The sequence below is a fragment of the Canis lupus genome, chromosome 12 (assembly GCF_048164855.1).
Source record: "Canis lupus baileyi chromosome 12, mCanLup2.hap1, whole genome shotgun sequence".
Taxonomy (NCBI): Eukaryota; Metazoa; Chordata; class Mammalia; order Carnivora; family Canidae; genus Canis; species Canis lupus.
In genome coordinates, this window is record NC_132849.1 from 11,365,176 (window position 1) to 11,386,310 (window position 21,135).

General features: G+C 47.6%; 1 protein-coding gene across 3 annotated transcripts in view; it reads right to left on the reverse strand.

Annotated features, from left to right (window-relative positions):
- Positions 1 to 4,130: 4,130 nt before the first annotated feature.
- Positions 4,131 to 21,135, reverse strand: part of MAB21L3 (mab-21 like 3) — a 53,653-nt gene continuing 36,648 nt past the window's right edge. For 2 of the 3 annotated variants that reach the window (XM_072769644.1, XM_072769643.1), the window contains 5 exons: positions 16,447 to 16,587; positions 13,338 to 13,629; positions 10,600 to 10,784; positions 9,953 to 10,147; positions 4,131 to 5,357 (listed from right to left, as the gene is read on the reverse strand). In XM_072769644.1, the coding sequence (XP_072625745.1) occupies positions 5,010 to 5,357; positions 9,953 to 10,147; positions 10,600 to 10,784; positions 13,338 to 13,629; positions 16,447 to 16,587 (1,161 nt within the window). In that variant the 3' untranslated portion in view covers positions 4,131 to 5,009. The remainder of the gene's footprint in view (positions 5,358 to 9,952; positions 10,148 to 10,599; positions 10,785 to 13,337; positions 13,630 to 16,446; positions 16,588 to 21,135) is intronic. The other variant, XM_072769645.1, reaches the window with a different exon arrangement.

The window sequence follows — 21,135 nt, forward strand, 5'->3', positions numbered from 1 at the left end:
GGTATTAAAAGGGGATTCATATACGTAGAAAAGAAGAAGCACTGAGGAATACTGAGCTAAGCATTTAAGAAGTTATAAAAAAAAATCAGAATAAACCTAAAGAAGTAGAGGGAAAGAAAGATATGAGCATAAATTAATGAAAAACATATGAAGATGAACTAAGCAAACAATGATTACTTGATAAGTCTCATCAAGAAATAGGAGGAGCATCTGCCTTTGGCTCAGGGCGTGATCCCAAGGTCCTGGGATCCCTTCTTTTCCCTGTGTCTCTCTCTGTGTCTCTCATGAATAAATAAATCATTTTTTTAAAAAAAGAGGGGTACAAACATGTCTGAATTTAAATCAAGTATTATGAGCATTTTTTCCCAGTAAATTTGAACACTTAGATGAAACAGATGAATTCTGAGTAAAATACAAATTAACAAGAAGCTCAAGAAGTAGAAAATCTGAATACCGTTTATCCCTAAAAGTAAATAAATTAATAGCTTAAAATCTTGCAACAAAGAAAACACGAGGCCCACTCAACTTTTTAGGCGAGTCTTGCCAAACTTCCAAGCAAAGAGAGTATTCTAATTTTATTAGAATTGAATAGAAAAACAGTATTTCCTAACTCTGGTGAAAGGCAGAGCAATACAATTTTAGAGGAAAACATAGGCGCACACTTCCATGACCTTAAAAAATGGGAAAATTAGCTCCAGTATAATGGGGAAGGTCACTGAAAATCCACTGAAGGTAAAAGGGAGAATTTCAATTGGTGCTACCACTTCAGAAATATGTTGACACTGCCTCACAAATGCAAACATATATATGTATATATGTTTGTATACATATATGTGTCCTTTGAACATATATTTCTTTGAACTTTGAGCTTGACATTTCTTTGAACTTGAGATTTCACTGATATATATACCCTTAAAAGACCCGAGTGCATCAGAAGATACATTTAAGAATGTGCATAAAAACAGTTCAAATCACTAAAACTAGAAACAACCGAAATGCCCAGTTGCAGTAATGCAAATATGCGTGGTGGCATAAGCTCACTGTGGAATGTTCCACAGCAGTGTAATGGAACACACCACCGCCACCTGCACCCACATGGGAGAGTCTCAGAAGCACACCGTGGACAAAAGCTAATCAGAAGACTTTGTAGAGTATGATTCCATGTATAGACAGCTCAAAAACGAGCAAGACTAAAAAGATATTCAGATGCATGCAGGTCACATTTTGTTGATTCTAAAATACACTTCTCACAGTCTACTCTTTCAGAACATAGGGGAATGCATCTTATAAGCGGTGGTGCAATTACACTTAGCAGCACTTTTTCTTTCTTAGACATGAAATAAGGATTTGTCTCCTAGTTGTTGGGGGCTAAGGTTCAATGAAATATGATAAGTAGTCGAACTCTAAAGAAAGGCAGCATAAGGGCAGCCTGGGTGGCTCAGTGGTACAGCGCCGCCTGCAGCCCAGGGTGTGATCCTGGAGACCCAGGATCAACTCCCATGTCAGGCTCCCTGCATGCAGCCTACTTTCTCCCTCTGCCTGTTTCTGCGCCTCTCTCCTTCTGTGTCTCTCATGAATAAATAAACAAAATCTTTAAAAAAAAAAAAAAAAAAAGAAAAGAAAAGAAAAGCAGCATAAAATTTGGGAGGGGGGGCTGGAGAACAAAACGGCACCCAGAATTCTAAAGTACTGGCCAAATGCTATTTTTCACCTGGATAGTGAATATATTGGTGTCTGTTTTATTATTCTTTAAGTACTTTCAACTCTCACACATGATATCTTTCACCAAAAAAAAAAAAAAAAAAAATGAAGAGGGGAAGGGCAAGGAAGTGGGGCCACATGTAGACTAGCTCAGGAAGCTGGACCATGAAAGGGGAAAAGAGGGGGCGACATTTACAAGAGGAAGTGGGGCATAAGACGGGCATGGAAAGCCATTCCTGAGATGCTGGGTGGCACACGAGGAGAAGCCTGGAGATAACTGCCTCTAGTCAGCAAGGGGAACAAAGGTCAAGATGGGTCTGTGGAATTGGTGGTGGAATTCTGTGCATGTTTTCCTGGTGATGGTTTCTAATCTACTTATGAGGAATTTATATGTGGGGTGGGGGTGGTTACCAGGATTGGCATAAGTGGGGGAATGGCCATGACCTGTAGGTGTCTAAATACTAAGCATTTATTCAACGGTTACTACGTGCCAGATTAGTAAACGAGGAGTTTTTGACATCCATCATTCTGCTTATTCCCCTCCTCAGAGTGGTGAGGTGGTCCTTCTCTCATCAGGCCTGGATTCCTTTCAATTAGTTTCCGAGGGTCGCCATCACAAAATACCACAAAACCATGTGGCTTACGCAACAGAACATTGTTTCCTCATGGTTCTGGAGAATGAGAACCTGAGACCAAGGTGCTGGCAGTACTGGCTTCTCCTGAGGCCTCACTCCTTGGCTCACAGAGGGTCCTTCCTCCCTGCGCCCCTGCTCCAGATGCCTCCACCCCTTCTCCGTAGGAACATCAGTCCTGGGTGGATCGGGGCCCACCCTAACGGCCTCATTTTAACCTAGTCACCTCTTCAAAGGGCCCATTTCCAAATACAGTCACATTGTCAGGTGCTGGCAATAAGGGCTTCCACATGAGAATTTTGGCCTGGGGAGGGGGCGGGTGTGGGGATGTGGAGTGGTGGGGAGCGGGGAATATGATTCCTCCCCTAACCGTGGAGACCTCGAGAGGAGTGAACACCTTGCCAGGGCATCAGTTGTGTTGGAGCTGAGACGCCAAGGCAAGCAGGTCAGTGACAGTGGCTGACTACCAACCATTCCACTGTACAACAGTCCTGTGCCCAGAGTGGACATGAAAGCAAAAGTCTTTTGGAGAATTAAAATTAAAACACAAAAAAACCAAAACCAAAATAATAACTGACCAGAATCAGACTTTTCAGAGCCAGGCATTCTGTCCCTGCAAACAGAGTGAATCCACTACTCTCTCATGGGCTCCCTTTTGAAGTCCAAGCACAAGAAGACTTTAATAGTCGCCTAAAATGGCAGGAAAGGTCAGAGATTGAGCATCAGCTGGAATCAGGTTCCCTTCCCCCAGAAGCCAGTTTTAAATTATGGGCTGAGGAGGGTGACACCTACCGGGCTCTGAGGGGTATGGGTGGGAAAGAGGCTCTTTCTACATGCGGTCCCCCACTGCCCTCTGCTGTGCAGCAGAGGGACACCCAGACACAGACAGGGAAAGACCTGCTGGAATCTGGGGAAGATGTCAGTCCTGCTGCTCTCCATTCACACGCGCACATTTCCAATCAATGGTCCAGTCAATTCTCACTTCTTGGCATTTGTACTTGCTTCAGCTATTTTCGTCATTAAAAAAAGATTATCTGCCACCTTCTCAAAAATGTTTCCAAAGGCCCGAGAATATGAATATTTGAAGGCAACTTTTGATGACTTAATATTGGTTTGCTCATTTCATGTTTTCAAAAATTATAAACTTATCGTTATGTTTGAACGGATTTTTTTTTTTTTTGACATTTTAAAACCATGATTTTCTATGTGATAGCCCAGGCAGGGCCCCCCACCATTTGGTTACAGTATTTTTGTAAAAATATTTCATTTTCAAATGTGTTCTTTTAAAAAGTCAGTGTTCATGCTTTTAGAAATTTCAATGTTACATATTTGGGGAAAATGTTCTAAGGAATAAAGGATTCCTTTAAGTTGAGAGACATAAATAAATGCCAGCAGAAATGGATGACCACCCTAAGCACTGAGTTACTGGTCACTGTGCTGCACGGGATGTGTGGCCCTGTGGACTTTGGTGAAATGCAAAATGGGGCCTTACTGACTTTCGGTGCCTTGATTCTTGCATGGGTGCTTGGGGCCCCCTTTATGCTGCCCCTAGAATGGGCATTTAAAATGCAAGTCATAAATAAATAAACAAACAAAATGCAAATCAGATTACAATACCCTACTGCTCTGGAAGAGGCCATATGTCACACCTTTGACTTTAGAATAAAATAAATTCCTTGCCAGCTTTTCAAGGCTACAGGATCTGACTTACAGGCAGCCCCTCCAAGCCTGCCTTTACCCCGCTTCCCTTCCCCCTCTGCTGTTTGCAATTTCATCCTTCCAGGGACTCTCTCGGGCTCTCTTGCAATATTCCGTTTATTTTCCTTCAGGGCGCTTGCTACCATCTGTAAGAACCGTGTCTGTTTATCTGTTGTCCACTGCCTGTCTCCGCCTTTAGGCGCCACCCCCCAAAGGGTGCATCCTTTGTCCATTTGGCTCTGGGCTCTATTCCCTGGTGCCCAACTAGCACATATTTATGAGGGAGTGAGTGAGGGGGTGAAGTGAGCAAAGGCAGGTATTGAGAGGTGAGTGACACCAGATCATTCCATGTAGGTCATTGTTCGGAGTCCATTCCAAGAATACCTGGCCCCGGAGCACAAGGAAAGGGGAGTCACTGGCAAACGGAGATGCCCTTTCATCTTTGACCCACACTGGTCATCGAAACCACCCTCTCCCTACTTCGAGAACACCAGGGAAGCAGACAGAAGCAGAAGCCCCGAGCCACAGTCCGGGAGGGCTGGAGGGCCGCAGGGTCAACCCAGGCATACCGACGCAACCCATCAGATGCCATCATTTAATTAATTATGTGGTGTTGGCCGCTCCAGGAGGCAAACACCAGCTACCAACCAAGAATAACAGGCTCCCAGCCCTGCTCCGGGAAAGGCATGCTCACGGTTGCATTTTACAAACGGAACACTGGTAAGCCTGTGGCCAGAGGGCTGGAGAACCGCTGCTCTGGGCCTCCGGGCCGTCTCCACCCTCTGCGGCAGACGATCAGGGCCTGAGCTGGGGTGGGGGTGGGAGGTAATACGTTCAGTGCTGTCATCAACTCAAAATTGGTGGCTTGGGGAAGCCTGATGACAGCTGTCCCCGAGGGAGGTAGCTCGTGAGGGCTGAGATACCTGCTTGGCTCCAGAGAGGCCTGGCCCAGAAATCTTGAGGGACAGTGTTCCTCTCTTAAGTGCTGCTGCTCAGGGTGCCCTGGGCCATATGCTGCTTCTCTCCCGGGCAGGATCCTACAGGGAAGGATGAGGTCGAGCCGGGAGCAAGGGTCCAAGAGCCTCCCAGGCCGCAGGGCAGGCTGATCTGGGGGTTCTTCAGGAAGAGGGCCAGCTGCTGGGCCACGGCATCCAGCTCGCCCCAGTTGGCAGACCGGAAAAGATTGCTCTTTCGCACGAAGTAGTGCTTCAGGAAGTGCTGGCTCACGCACTTGTGCAGCTTCCTCACCAGGCGCAGGAAGGCTTTGCCGAAGACCTGCCAGTCCTTCAAGTGGGGATATTTCTCGCAAGTCCAAAAAAGCACCGTCTGTGGAAGGAAGAGGTGGCATCAGACATTGCACCGGGCACCACAGGAGAGGATCTTCAGACACATCACCGAGCTCACAGGGCCTTGGAAGGAGGGAGGGAGTCACCCAGGGCAGGGAGGTTCCGCCGTGATTCTCGGCCTTGTCCCACTGGTCTCCTGCGCTCCTTTGCTCATTGTCTCTCTGGCCACTGACATGTCTGGGGACCACCACTCTCCTTGAATCTGTGACCCCCCCCACCCTGGGCAGATCCCTCGGCTCCTCCTTTACAGGGAAAATTGAAACCCTCATGACAGCAAACCAGACAGTTCTAGACAGTTTTGCCTACACGGGCATCTTCTCTTCTCTGCTTGACCACATCACCTGGCTGGGGGAAGCCCATGCGGCGGGGGTGGGGTGGGGGTCCCTCCTTCCAAGAGCTGTCTGTGACTGACTCCCTTCTTTCTTGCAGGCTCTTGAACTTGTTCTAAGCTCTCCTGCCCTACCCCCTGACGCAGGACCCATCTCCCTCCTAACTTCTCTGCAAGTGCAGGCTTCTCAAATTATCTGTCGTCATTTCCTCTCCCCTGATTCTGACCTCAGTCCACTGCAACGTGGATTCTTTTGCCTTCAGGCCTCAGAAGCCGCTGTCTGTAAGGTCCAACAATCTCCACATGGTTAAATCCAACAGGCCTCACCTGGCCCTGGGCTCACCTGACTTTCCAGCAGCATCGAATTCTCCCACTCACAGCCTCCCTCTTGAGCGCTTCTTCACTGGCTTCCAAGCCACTGTGCTCTCTGGATTTCTCCAGGCACTGCAGCCACTCCTTGGTATGGTATCCCCTTGACCTGCCTCAATCCTAGGGTTTTGGAGGCTCAGCTCCACTTGCTCTTTTTCTTTTGTGCTCACTTATTTCCTTCCTCAGTGGCATGAATCCCCACCACACACACAGAAGTCCCTCGCAATTTTCTTTCTCCAAGACAGACTTCTCCTCTGACCTCCTCACCTGCTATCTCTTGGAAATCTGAAAGTTATCTCCACCAACGTGTCCCAACTGAACTCACGGCCTGCCCCTCACCCCACAAACCTGTAGTGTCTCCAGCTGCTTGGTCAGTCAGTCATGCAAGTCACGAGCTGGGAGTCACCCCTCCCTCACCAGCGTCATCAAGCCCCGCCAGTCCCCCAAAGTGGTTCTCAAATTGACACACATATGTTCATCTCCACTATCTTCTTCCACCTCACCTGGACTTCCGCCCCCATTCTTGTCACCATCTTGTCACCACCTACGCCTCAGCCAATGTGATCTTTTTGAAATATAAATCTTTCTTCTTGTCTGTAATACCTTAAAGCCTTCTTCTGGCTGGTTAACCAAAACCCACAATCCTTTGCACAGTGTGGTTTATAAGGTTTGGTCCCTGCGTTCCTCTCCAGCCTTGACTTGTCCTCATTCCTCCCTGGCTCTCTCCTTCCAGCCCCGCTGGCCCCGGATCATGCTCTCTTCTACCACAGGGTGACTTCTGGTGCATGGAACATACTTCCTTCCCCAATTTGTCCAGGACACACTCATCCATCAGATCAAATTTCCCTATGATACCATTACACACTTTCTTCACAATATACTTCTCAGAACACCAGTGATCACAGGAGTTGTCACCTCTGTATTTATTTGTGCAATCCCCCGCTGGGCTGTAAACTCCATGAAAGAAGAGGCCGATACCTATTTTAATAACTATCATGTCACTAAGCACCCAGCTGAGGAGCTGGTCCACAAGAGGTAGTCAAAAATGTTTATTGACTAAGTAAAAGAATTAATGTTATGATTTAGATGTTGAGCATTTTTAGAATATAGTCTTCTTATAGAAGAAGAAAATAACAGGGCAGCCCGGGTGGCTCAGTGGTTTAGCACCGCCTTCAGCCCAGGGCCTGATCCTGGAGACCCGGGATTGAGTCCCACATCGGGCTCCCTGCATGGAGCCTGCTTCTCCCTCTGCCTGTGTCTCTGCCTGTGTCTCTGCCTGTGTCTCTGCCTCTCTCTCTCTCTCTTTGTGTGTCTCTCATGAATAAATAAATAAAATCTTAAAAAAAAAAAAAAGAAGAAGAAGAAGAAGAAGAAAATAACAGTTTTAGGTTCACAGCAAGATCTGGAGTATGTTTTTAGATCACATCGTGCCAAGTAAATGAGTTGGAGATAATATCACGCTATCAGGAGAACCTAGACACAAAAAAGTGTTTTAATTTCTCCTGTTTTATCTCCCTAAGCATACCAAAGCGGTTAAGCCTCTTACAATCAAGCCCCTGTGCCTTTGAGTGAGTTTTAAGAATAAATAAACCAATGAAGGATGAACTCTTGTTCGCATGAAGTTGCTTTGGGGGAGAGCACTTGGGGAGGACGTGAGAACCTCATCAGACTGTGTCAGACTGATGATGACTGGTACCTCCTTCCTGATGCCGTTTTGCAACCCAATCTCTTCCACTTTCCCCTGACTGAAGGCTTGGCAAGGATCCCTTACACTCCAGACATCATCCGGGAGGGTATCTAATGCCACATTGTCACCAGCCATGTCCGTCCCAGTGTCTAAATGTGAGGGCATCCTGCCCTTGGACCAAGGATGGAAGGCTAAAACAGGCAGCTAGTACCACTTCTCTCTGTCCTGTCCTAACACATAACCCCCCTTTTACAATACCCACTCTTGAGAATGCACAATTCTATGCCTTGTTGGTGAGTTAGGGAGAACAGAAACAGAGTACATTTAAGGAGTTGCCCTAAAGCCCTCCAGTGATTGAGAAGTTACCGGAATAAAAGTAAACCCTTGGGTGTAACGCAGTTTTGACAGCAGTCAAGGGCTGGGAGGCCTGTGGTGGCCCTATTCAATCTTGTCTAAAATATTCACATCACTTAATATGTTTCCATCCATCTTAATTGCAAGACAATGAAGTCAATGGTTACGATCATTAAGTTCAATACAAGGTAGAATGGAACTTGCTTCTCAACTCTGACTTTTCCTAGTGTAGCCTGTAGAAAGTCACGCAAGCAAAAAGCCAAACCCTCAGAATGAATTAGAGTCTCAGGAAGTACATGCCCTCAGTCCAGAACAGGTGGGTGTTTTTAGGGGAACGTGCGTGAGCACATGTCGGGAATATTGAAACTCTAGAGAAAGGCCCCAGTACAGGCAGATTGACATTCACAGATTCTCGGGCAGGTCAAGGAGGGCAGGCTACGAGGAAAGAGAAGAAAGCAAAGCAAAGCCTCCTGCCTCCGGGGGGAACAAAGTTGAATATGACGGGAAAGCGTTCGCTCAACAAATATTTATTGAGTAACTACTATATACACGGCACTGGGAGAGATACTAAGGGTTCAGTAGTGGTTGCCCCTAAATAGCTTACATTGGAACTGGAAGAGTAATACGGGGCCAGCAGATGATGGTCCCCTGAATGAGAGGGGTACAAGCAGGAGCCTGCAAAGGAGGCACCGCACAGACAGGTGCCCTGTGCTCACCTGTGTAGAAGGTCAGGGAGAAGGAGCGAAGCTCTCGGGCAGACACTAGCTAGGCTTGGCCTGTGCTGTCTCTATGTCTGCCACCTCGCAACCTCCATGTGTGTGTCACACGGCATGTTTCAGGAATGTCCAGGTCACTATGTGCAGAAGAGGAGTTGAGGGTGTGATGGAAGGCCACCTCCCCAGGGGGACTCCCCAGATGTCCCAGCCCAGGTCACATTCTGCTGCTCTGGGTCCTCACAGAACGACGCTCCTGTCCTCCATGGGGCTCCCCACACCGTGTGATTCCATATGCACCAGGGGGACCATCTGACTGTCCGTCTCCTCTGTGAAACCATAAGCTCCAAGGGATCAGGAACCGCTCCTGCGTTCGCCTACCTGTACCTCCAGGGGCAGGACATACAGCGCGAGCTGGGGCCAGTGTCAGGCCCCAGCTGAGTGGTAAAGGCAGGCATGAATGTACACTCTTGGGTTTCGGGCAAGAGGAGCAGGTGCTGCCAAGGGAGGGGAAATCTTTGCCTGAGGATTTGGGACCCGGAAGTTCAGGTCTGCAGCTGTGCTCATGGGACGATCACCACTTCTGGGTAGGCCTCCCTGCCCCCCCACTGAGCAGCAGTGGCCGCACCCAGCTAGAGTGGGGACCCAGGGAGCCCTAACACCGGGGGGAACATGAATTCACCTGAGGCTCAAGCCATTTGCAAGATTTCCCCAGGCCCCAGGCTTCTCAGCGTTATAACCAGGGCTGAACCTCAGCAGGGTTTCTGGCACACAGCGGGCATTCGGGCATTCGTGTTGGTTTGTTGAGGGAAAGAAGAGGAGGGGAGGGACGGAGAGAGAAGAAAAAGAGGAAACGACAAAAGGGAAAGAGGGGGAGCAGGACAGGGAAGAGGAGGACGCCATTCAGCCTGGGCAGGGCTGTCGTGGGCACACCTATGGCCTGGGGTTCTAGATCTCAGCAGTTAGTGGGGACTCATGGGAGAGCCAATATGGACACTAGGGCCCCCTCTAGAATCTGTCGCATGGACACACACACACACACACACCCGTTTGTGAGTGGCTCTGACCAGGCCCTGCAGAGCACGCAGAGACCACTTACCCATACCCAGGGCGCATCCGCTCACCTGCAGATGGTGGGACGTGATGACAGGCCTCTTTCCCGGACACCAGACATCCTCCTTCACCTGCCTCAGGGCCTGAAGACACTTCCTGCGGCAACCCCCGTCCTCGTCCAGCTGCTCCAGCAGCACCTGCTCGGCCTGCAGGAAGCTCAGCTGCCAGTGATAATTGGAACAGGCCAACAGGGCAAACCCAAACGACTGGGGGAAGAGAAGAACATGGGGAACATTGAGAAGGATGACGCTTGCCAGAGTAGAGCCGTCTCAGAAGCCATGCGCTGCTCTGCGGCAGGAGGGGAGCCTGCTACCAGGCAGGCAGTACCTCCCGCGTGGGGATGTGGAAGGAGGCTCGGGGCAAACCCCTTTCCTGGCACACAGTGAACTGGAAAGACTGTGCCCACTTTCTCTCGGGCACTGGTTCTCCAAGTTGAGCCTGGAGAGCTTGTTAAAACAGATTGCTGGGCCCTGCCCACCAGCTCTCCCTCGGGGGATCCAGAGCAGGGCCTGGGACTCTGCATCTCTGACAGGCTCTCAGGGGTCACTGCAGATTCTGAGGACCACACCTGGAGAACCACTGATCTGGTGAAACCTCATTTTTCCTTCCAAAGCTGGTTGACAGTGACGCTGTGAGCTGGGCCCTGGCCCACTGATACCTTGATGCACTCCACTCTCTGTCGGGAAGGCCAGCGCTTCAGACAGGGAGGCCACCGAGCTTTCTCAGACCAGGCCGTGGGGATCTCCACTGCGGGGACCAGCTCTAGTTCCACCTGACACGTGGGCGTTTCCACGGCAACCCAAACTGCAGCTGCAGCGTGGTGTGGGAGCATGCTGACCTTACCTGGTGGGAAGCGACAAAGAGGTGATGAGAAGAGGAAGCCTGGCTCAGCGCCCACGTCCTAAGGACGGTCCTAAGGAGGAATCCGGGAGCCACAGGTGTGAGCAGCTCCTTGCAGGTGATGGGGCAACTTTCACAGGCCGGAAACACCCCAAAGGTGGGGGGTTTATGGCAAAACTAGACAATTAGCTGAGTAAATATTGGTAGAAATGTTGCTAGAAAACCTCATTGTTGGTGCCGGTTGCTTTTCCCTTTCTCCCCCACCCCCGATGCTTTTATGGCACCTTTTCTTTTAAAGTAATAGATTCTTTTCAGAAGGCTCAATGGAAGAGGCAGAGAAGACAAAGAAAAGATGGAGTATTTGCTAGTAAAAATGAAATCCAGCCATTCTTCTGTGCCCCCTCCATTCTGCTCAGATGTCCTGACCTTGTCAGCCTCCGTCCCCTGACTTCATTCACCGGCCTCTAGTGGAGCTCGGCTTAACCCGTCCCTCCCCTGCCGCCCAGGCTCTCTGATGGCATTGTTTCCACTATCCATTAAGCTAGCCTAGCCTCAGGTGTATTTGTCATCCCAAGCCCTTGCAATTATAGAATTCTTCAAAGTGTGTCATAGCCACTGGCTGAAAGGCTCGAATGAGTGGAAAGAAGCCCCGCTGCCTCTTCCAACCTGGCAAAGAGAGGGAGAGAAGATAAATGCATCTGGGAGCATCTTCCAGTTCCTGTACTAGAATTCGTTGCTAATCTGTTCCCCCTTCTTTCAAAAGATACGCAGTAGTTTTGTTTGTTTGCCTTCATTACAGATAAAAAGGATGAGCTGTCTTGAATCAGGATCTGTTCTTTTTCTCTTGTTTGCTCAGAGAAGAAAATGGAAGCTTGCTCATTAATCACGTTAAGCTATTCAAAAGGAAAACATTCCTCTCCTTGGCTGGGGTGCGATGAAGAGCTTACTGTCTGCAGCTCATCAGAGCTGCCCAGACAGGAACATGACGACGTCTGGCACCCTGGCATTGTTTACTGAAAGCATCTCATCAACCTGGCCCGTTTGCAAGCCCTCATTTGCACTTTCACTATTACCAGTGTTTCGAAGTGAAGAGGTCAGCACATGCTGGAACCAGCCTGCCCCCCACACCCTGCTTCTGCCCTGGCTCAGCTCACTCGATGCATGACCTCAACCTCGGTCATGCATGATAGCTCCTCTCTCTCAACCTCAGTGTTCTCATCCGTAAAACAGGTAGAAAAATAACTCTGACTCTCCAGGGTTGCTATGCGCATGACATTTTCCACGAAAGCATCCTTAATGTGGTAAAAAACGCATTAAACATGGGCTAATTCCATTATGGGACCTTTCAGAACAGCTCAGTCCAGACAAGTAAAAGTACATTTTCAAATCCTTTTCTTTCTACACACGTGGGATTGCCTCTTGGTCGGTGCTCTGGTTTTTCCCTTCATTATCCAGCGCAGGGATTTTTTTACAACTCTGTGTAGAGGTAGAGGTAGTACAATTTATTTTGTCAACTTCCCTTTGTTTTTGATATTATGTCTACTTACTTTCTTTCACACAGCCCCTATGGCAGTGGACACCATTATGCATATTTCTTTCTAATCTGTAGGAATATATTTCTAGACCTGGAATTGGTGAATTGTCAACTGAAGCACTTTATAAAAATAAAAACAGACTGACTGCCCTTTAAAAAGTAGGCACCAATTTATACTTCCAAAAACAATGCTTGAAAAGGCCTTTTGTACCACACTCACCCCTACACTGAGCATGATCACATTTTTTCATCTCTGTCAATCTATTAGTTGTTTTAATGCACATTGCTTGAAATATATGTTAGATGGAATTTTTTTCCCCACTTTTTTACTACTACGTGTTTATATTCTTTTTCTGTGAGTCATTTTTCTGGTCATTATTTCTATTGGCTGGCTCCTACTCTTACTGGTTTACAACTACTCTTTTATAATTAAGAAAATTTGCAACTTTTTACCCAGCATGAAATACACATTTTTATTCTGTGTGAACAAAATGTGTGTGTGCCCGCCTGTGCACATATGCCACATGTTGGTATACGGTTTAAGATTTTGGGATTATCAAACTTATCGGTTCTTTATGGCTTCTCAATTTTGTGTTTTGGCACAAATCAGTGGTTTCCAAATGCGGCATCTCAATACACCAGGGTACTGCAGTCAGTTGGAGGGTGTTGTAGGAATGTGCTAATACCAAAGATCTGTAGTTTGTGAATAATTTGCTTTTTAAAACATGTAGCCAAGTTTTTAAATTAACATCTGGGAACTGGTGCATAACCGAAAGCCCATCATTTCTCTGCTGGGGCAATAATCCACGGAAATCCAAGTGGATGTTATATGGATCCTATTCTTCAGTGTCAAAGCAGAAAAAAGAGCTAACTCATATTGTGAGGAGTGAACAGATGTAAGGAGCACATGGGGATTATCTTAATTTAGGGGCATGAGCTTCGGGGTGACACCTATGCAGAGGTTTTTTAAAGCAAAAGGGGAATGCCAGAAATTGTCCTTGTACTTTTCTTGATCAGCTCACCTGAGAGATGACAGGTTCCAATTGCATTTTCTACCAGCTTCCGGAACACCTGGAGGACCTTGGCAGGCACGATATCCCCCTCTATGTTCACATCTGCCTTGTGCCACTGCCACAGGCTCTTCATAAACTGCTCCACCTCCAGCCACTGCTGCAGGCCCTCCGGGTCCTGCAAGGGGCAGGAAAGCCTGGTGCCCTGCAGGGTGTAGTACCGCCAGCGCTGCTCCCTGGCCTCCCTGTACCCAGCCAGGCCCTTCACTGGGACAGTGACGAGGAACTGGCTGGGGGCCAACACCTGGCATCAAGAAAGTAGAGAGGAGTGTGAGTTCATGGACTCGGGAGGTAACAGAAATCCTCAGGGAGCCAACCAGTTGAACCAGGGAGCTCAGTGAACTACTCAACCCTCAGCAATGCGCCGAGATGGACAGAGAGCTGCACCTGCCTGCCTGTTGCAGGAGGATTCCATCTTTGTTCTGCCACTAACCACTGTCATGCTTCAGGCAGATGAGTAAATTCACTGAGTCCTTTGTGTAAGGAATCTGCAAGGGAAAGAGTGAACCTGACCTGAGACTCTAGAGGGCACCTAACGTCTAGGGGGAGAAGAGAAAGCAGGGAAAGGAAATAGTATACAGGGAGCTCAACACATACAAAGCACTGCAATTCTCATGCATTAGACTAGGTGGTCTTCCCAGCTACATGGTGAGGCGGGCTTTGTTAACATTTCCCAGATGAGGAACCTAAGGCTCAGAGGGGCTCTGAGATCTCCTGGGGACACACAGCCAGTAAGTGGTAGAGCACGAATGTGGGCTTAAGCCCTCTGATGGCTTCTTCAGTGGCTGTTTCCGATGCTGGGCTGGCTCTTAGTCAAGGAGGAGTGATCTGGATTGGGTAAGGGAAGGGATGGGGGGAGATGAAAGGATTCTGCAAAATATCTCCCTTTCTTTTGCCTGATCTGATGACTCATGGCCAGTATTGATGATCAGTCCTTATAAAATCACAGGTGAAACGAAAAGCAGTTGCTGAGACCACATAAACCTTTGAGACGATTCTGAATTTAATGGAATAAAGCACACAATCAGCATCTCCCTACTCCATTTCTACAGGTTAAGTAGAGGCCAGGCTGAAAGTGGTCAGGCCAACAGTCCAAAGGATAGAACAAATTGGACAGCAATGTGCCAGCCCCAGGGGGGCTTGACCTTTGGCCACATCACACGGCAGCCCACACCATACTGCACTTTTTCCCATCAGTGAGCTATACCCTGGAAGAGCCACCTCCTTTTCATGGAAAGTTCTGACCATGGTATTTGGTTAACTTTTGCTCAGGGCCAGTTCACGGGTCAACACCAAACTCTGCCTCACTGTCAGAGAACAGCAGTGTGATGCTTTAGATAATGGATCCACATGACTTCTGGTGCCAACAGAAAGGTGGTGGGATTAAAAAAAGGGAACAAATTTAAACATTAGCACTCAAAATCAATACATTATTTGAACTCACTTAATTGTAAATTTGAGTGTATGACTGTTATGTTAATAGTCACATAAATGATGCTTAATTGATACTTGGTGAATTTGGTCCAAGATAAAAACAATTTTTATATGCCCCACTCCAATTATTTTCAAAATTTAATATGCAGGACGTGATGTATATAAATGTGAGATATATTTTAACCTATGAATTCTAAGTGAGGCCACAGAAGGAAATTTCCTCAGATATAATTCTAGGAAAAGTGGTGTTGTGGGGCCACTGGGTGGCTCAGTCGTTTAAGCATCTGCCTTCGGGTCATGATCAAGTCATGATCCCAGAGTCCTGGGATGGAGCCCTATGTCCTCCGGCTCCCTGCTCAGTGGGGAGTCTGCTTCTCCCTCTGCCTCTGTCCTTATCCCTGCTCATGCTCTTTCTCTCTCACTCTGCTCAATCTTTCAAATAAATAAAAATCCTTTTTTAAAAAAAGTGATGTTATGTTTCTGCTCCTAGTCACTGGTCTCTATTGGTCTAATGCAGTTTGGAAGAATGATAGAAGTGGGCAAACGATATTGTCATATGTCAGGATTCAATCTAAGTTTTAGAATTTTCACCCTGGGTGAATTTCCCAAAATCTGTGCTCTGTCCCCAAATCCACAGGTCCCAGAATCTTGTGGGTGGTCCTTATGCCCAACGACCTTGGAATGTTCTAGACCAGCAAGGGTCTTCAGTTCAGGGACTATTTCTTTTACTCATTCATTCATTCATTCATTCACTGAAGTTGAATGTCTACATGGGCCACACACCATGCACTGGGTGCTAGCAATGGAGCGCTCAATAAGCATGATATTTGCAGTCAAGGGGCTTGTAATCATGTGTGAGAGATAGGGCATGAATATATATTTAATACAAGTGAAAGGGGTTCTCGTGTGCCAGAAGAAAAAGTGAGATAGAGGAGCATGGGAACTTAGAATGACCCAGAGTCCTACTTCCCTCAGCTCTGAGAGGCAACGAGTCAAGTCTGCTCCACAAGGTTGTTTGCAGGCGTGAGGGAGGCCATTTCTGCAAGAACAGCATGGCCCACACAGCAGGGCTGCAGGAAAGCTGGCTGTCATGCTTGGCCTGGTGGCTTAGAGTCCTGTCTGCAGCAACGACAGGGGTTGCGAAGCTGCCCCTGCAGTTTCTAAGGGCCTCTTCCACTTCTTCCTTCCCCCACCTGCAACCCATAGACTCTCGCTTTCAGCAATCTTCTCACTAATGCCTCCAGTTCCCTCTCCCCAGCCCCCAGTCTACTAAGCAGGTGCTGCCTAAATGAATGTGTGCTTGACTAAACTTTGGTTAATATGGCACAACACGCTTAGAATCAGAAGCCCTGGGCTGAGTTCTGGCTGTAGTGCCAAATGGGACATGCTCGGGTTATCTGACTTCTCGAAGCCTCCATTCTATCATCCGTAAAGTAGGAACGTGGAGGCTCACATGACACAGCACCTAGAGAGCAAGTGTGTAGGTGGTAAATACTCAGAGGACCTACGGGACATGAAGGATTATTGGTACTCTGGGTGGTGTGTTGCCTGTGGCACACCGAGACCTGCCCTCCCACACTCCCTGGCTCCCTGGGTGGCGCTTACAGAACAAGTGAGACCTGCTTACCTTAATGTTCCCATTGTATGTGTCAGAATAAGGCACGGCCTGGAATCGAATGTCTTGGTGGCTGATTTCTGTGGTCAGATGGTGGACAACCCTCTGCACTTCCTCCACAATCTGGGAGATCCGCTGGCGCCTCAAGCCCACCTGGGTGTGAGGGGATCAGCATAGGTGGTCACTCCCAGGTGCAGGGCCCAGGATCTGGCACAAGGACATCACCAGACAGGCCCGGTGGTGGACAACCACAGGAGTCCGTTCAGATGAGCCTGCCCTCCCAAGAAGCCCAGGGGACATGCACCAAGGTGTGATGGCACTTGCTGGTGGCTTGGTGTCCTCCTCGGATATAGAAACATTCATCTAGCATTTATCTAGTACCGAAATATGGTGAGTGCTGGAGCACATGGTGAACATGAAAAAAGCAAAACAAGATAGACTTGTCCTCATATAGACAGGAAACGTGTGTGTGTGTGTGTGTGTGTGTGTGTACACGTACGTGCATAAACACATATACGTATGCATGCACACACGCGTATGTGTTTGTATAACCTAACATCAGATATGATAAATCCCATGACGATTAAGCAGTTTGACATGTGGAATCATGTCACAGGTGATTTTTGTGCTTTTTTGTCCATAAAGGATGGCTCTCTTCACCCTTTCTTTGCTACTAGACCCACAAGGAAAGGCGCGCACTTATGTTCCTTCAGGTTCCACATTGCAAGTTCCCGAGAAACAGAATTACTGCCAGAAAGTTGAGCACCAACATTATATACCTTTACAGCTACTCAAGGTTTAGGGAAAAGAGGTGTTCGTGGGGGACACGTAGGAACTTTAGTAAGCTCAGGAGAGTTAGAAAGATACAAGTGAAGAAGAAATGGGAAGAGTCTGTAAGTGTTTTCTGAAATGGAGGGCCTCCGTTCTGTTGCTGAGGTGGCACCTGCAGACTCCTGCCAAGACAAGTGCTCCCCCCTTGGAAAGGCTGCTAAGTCTGGCCAGGAACTGATGGGAAGCAATATCTGATATATCTAAATGCAGTGGCCACTGTGAACCTTTATATCCTCCTGAGTTTTGTATAATGGCTGTTTCTATGTATTCTCAAGTGGTTTAAGGCACCCATACGTAAGTCAAGAAAAAAATTCCAAGTCAAAGAGAATTCCAGCTGTTTTTCTAAACTAACTCATCAGCTATTCTAGTCACCTGAGACTTCATACCTTCTACCATGGTTGGAAAGGTTGTCCACCAACAACCATAGATGGACGTAGGACACAAATGTGCATATGCACACATGCTGTTTGTCACAGGAGTAAGGTGTGTCATATATCAAGTGAATTCATTAATACACATTTATGTAGCACCTCTGTGTGCCAGGTACTCTGTGACATGCTGGGACACAGCAATGAATAACACAGACATAGCCACGGCTTACTGGAGTAGGGAAGACAAGTGTAAGTACTGAATATAAGCATGAGGGCCATAATAGGGAAGTGCAGGGTGCCTCTGGGTATACAACAGGGCAGGTGGCCTAGTCTGGCCTAATAAGCCTGAGACATATTTTAAAGGTACCTATCCCCATTTTTGAAAAACAAATACCTTCCAGATGCCTAGGAGTAACAAGAAACACAAGACAAGGGCCCTGATCTTAAGGGATTACAATCTCATGGGAAATACATGATATACATGAAATAGTCTTTCAAAATCCATGCATCTTATGTGACCTTAGATATGATGATCATGTCTATATAGGCTTTTAACACCATCTTCTTGCCTCCAGCAGCCACCCACTACTCTCCATACGTCCACCCACTATATTCATCATGGGAGAAGGGATCCAGGACATCATTCTTGAGCATTTGTAAACTAGCAAGATTCTGCATCTTTCAAAGTGTCCAAATGGAAGAGAAAAGGTGGTCACAGACGGAGAAAACTATTTGCTCTGTCAGAAATAAAGGAGAATACATTTAGCAGCCCATGATGAAGGGTCTCCTGCAGGGTAGGACTTCTTTGTGTTCTGGTTCAACTCCATTCGATCAATTTTGTTGAACAATTTATGCCAGGTTCTGTGTGTACATGTTGTCAAGAGGTTTACAGCTGACAGGACAGAGCAAGACAAATAAACTGGAAATTAAAGTCACGGCAATCTAGTTCTGGGTATAGGTATGTACAGGATGCTATGGGTACACAGAAAAGGGAAATTTCATCTAGTCTGGAGGCAGGGGGGCCCTTCCTAGAAGCATAGTGTAGGGGAGTTATAGCTTGAAAGATTAGTAGGAGTTAGCTAGAAAGGGAAGGATGTGAAGGTCATTCTAGAAAGAGCAAATGGCTGATATCTAGTATGAGGAGCACAAGAGGGAGGATTGTAATGGTTTCCTTTATTACTGGGGAAGGGATTGCCTTGTAGGAGAACGGCAGAATGGGAGAAGCAGGAAGAGGTCTTAAAAACGATGGAAGAAAAATTTCAAGAACAGAATCAACAGTAAGTGGCTGAGTGAGATAGGGCCCCCAAAATGTCCACAGCGTTTGGCAAATAGAACAGGATCAATGTGTTCAGGGAAGGGACAGGCATAAAGCCAGATTGCAGTGGGTTAAGAGTAAGTGGGAGGTGAGCAAGAGTAAGCAACTCCTCCAGGAAGTCTGGCCAGAGAAGGGGAGAAACAAAACAGGAACACCAACAGGTTTTTTTCAAAATGACACACAGGTTTGAACATGTTTAAATGCTGAGAGAAAAGAACCAGTGGGGAAGGAAGAGGCAGCAGAGAGCAAAACCACTGAGTAAGGGTTTCCTCACCAGGGAGTCGTGCAAATCCAGGAACCTGTTGAGCAATTCACCTTGGTGCATCAGAAGGAAAAAAGGACAGGAGCAAACACAGATAAAAGAGTCAGAGTGCAGGAATCAGAGAGATTTCTTGTCTGAGGACTGTTTTCTTTGCAGAGTAGGAGACAAGACATTGTACTATGAGTGAGGAGGAGAGAAAAACATGGGGGACTCCGGGGCGACAGACTTTGGAAATCACATCTCTAAGGAAGAGAGGCTGTTCAGGCATGTGTGGGATGACTGCCAGACAGTCCCAAGACTCAGCTGTGGGGGGGTCCACGGAGCTGGAGCATATTGATGGGCTCAGTTGTAAGGTGTCCTCCATACCTCAACGTCCAAGGGGAACAACGGAGGTGCCAAGGTTAGGCCTTGCTGCACAAGACCTGGAGGAGGATAAAGGAATCGGGGAAGGTTTCCATGGGGCGGGCCATGGTTCCCAGCTGGGGGAAGAGAATGGATAAAGTCACTTAGTAGATTAGGGAACACAGGACAAGTTCCAGGGCCAGAGGTCTAACCAGGAACAGTGGGAGAAAGTAATGTAAGGCTAACTGGAGAGACCTCTGCAGTCAGAAAATAATATTCTCAAATAGCTAATTTCTTAGCCTGTGTTGAGGGCTAAGGCTCAGCCACGATTCCTCCACTGATTTGAGTTCATAGAACTCGAATATCAGTAACACGGTGGTAACTCCACATGCATATATATTTTGCTGAGTCGATAAGCTAATCGACTCAGCAAAGGGGAAGAGAGAGAGGGAGAGAGAATCTGAAACAGGATCTACACCCAGCAAGGAGTTGGACAAGGGGCTTGGTCTCAGGACCTGAGCCAAAACCAAGAGTTGATGCTTAACTGCCCAAACCACCCAGGGACCCTGACACTGTCAAATAAATTTTAACTGATAAAAGCTCAAGAGAAAATGTGTGCGCACGTGCATGGACACACACACGATGAGTAGCTGATCGAAAAAAGTCTCCACTGTGAATCTTTTCTACAAATGGCCCTCACTTGATGGTGACATTTTCTTACTGGGCAGAACGAGGCAGTTCACACACTCCCTAGAAGGCACCTGTAATCCCTCACTCACCATGCATCTTTATGACCTGTTTTGATTTCTGAAAGTGAAAAATCAGAATAAGGGAATACTTTTCTGGGCTGAGAGCCATAAATTCTGGTTTAGATCTCCTTTATCCATTACTACCACTGCAATTGTGACTCGGGGGCTTAGAGCTTGAAGAGACCTCAGAAACCATCTTGTCTGGTGTCACCTTACCAGAGGCCAGAGCGATGGGTGGTTGTCCTAATGTGACACTGGTAGTCAGCAGTAGAACTAGTCCTAAAGTCCAGGTTCCCTCACTGCTCTTTCTGTCCCACTGAGCGGGACCCTTAAGTAGATGCTCCAGAAGCAATACCTACTTTTATCCTCTTCCTGAACCTACCCATGCCCTCTATTTGAATTGAAGTCCAGGCTCATGAAATAACAGATCCAAAGTCTCATTTATTTGGGCATCACTGACTGTTCTGTTCAGGCCAACATAGTAGGGGATGGGCTGTGGGGCTCAATCAGAGCTGTGGGGAAGAGCCCTGCTTTGGCCACCCCCCTGCCCATGCCAGCACTTGGGAAGGAGTCGACTGGGAGTCTCTTCCCTGCAGGTGATGGGCTGCTCCTTCCTCACATATCTCTGGCTATACTTCCTGCAGCCAATTCTTTTCTTTTCTTTCTTGTTTTGAGATTTTATTTGTTTGACAGAGAGGGGGGCAGAGAGAGAGAGAGCGTGCACAAGCAGGGGGAGCTGCAGGCAGAGGGAGAGGGAGAAGCAGGCCCCCACAGAGCAGGGAGCCTGATGCAGGGCTTCATCCCAGGACCCAGGGATCATGACCTGAGCCC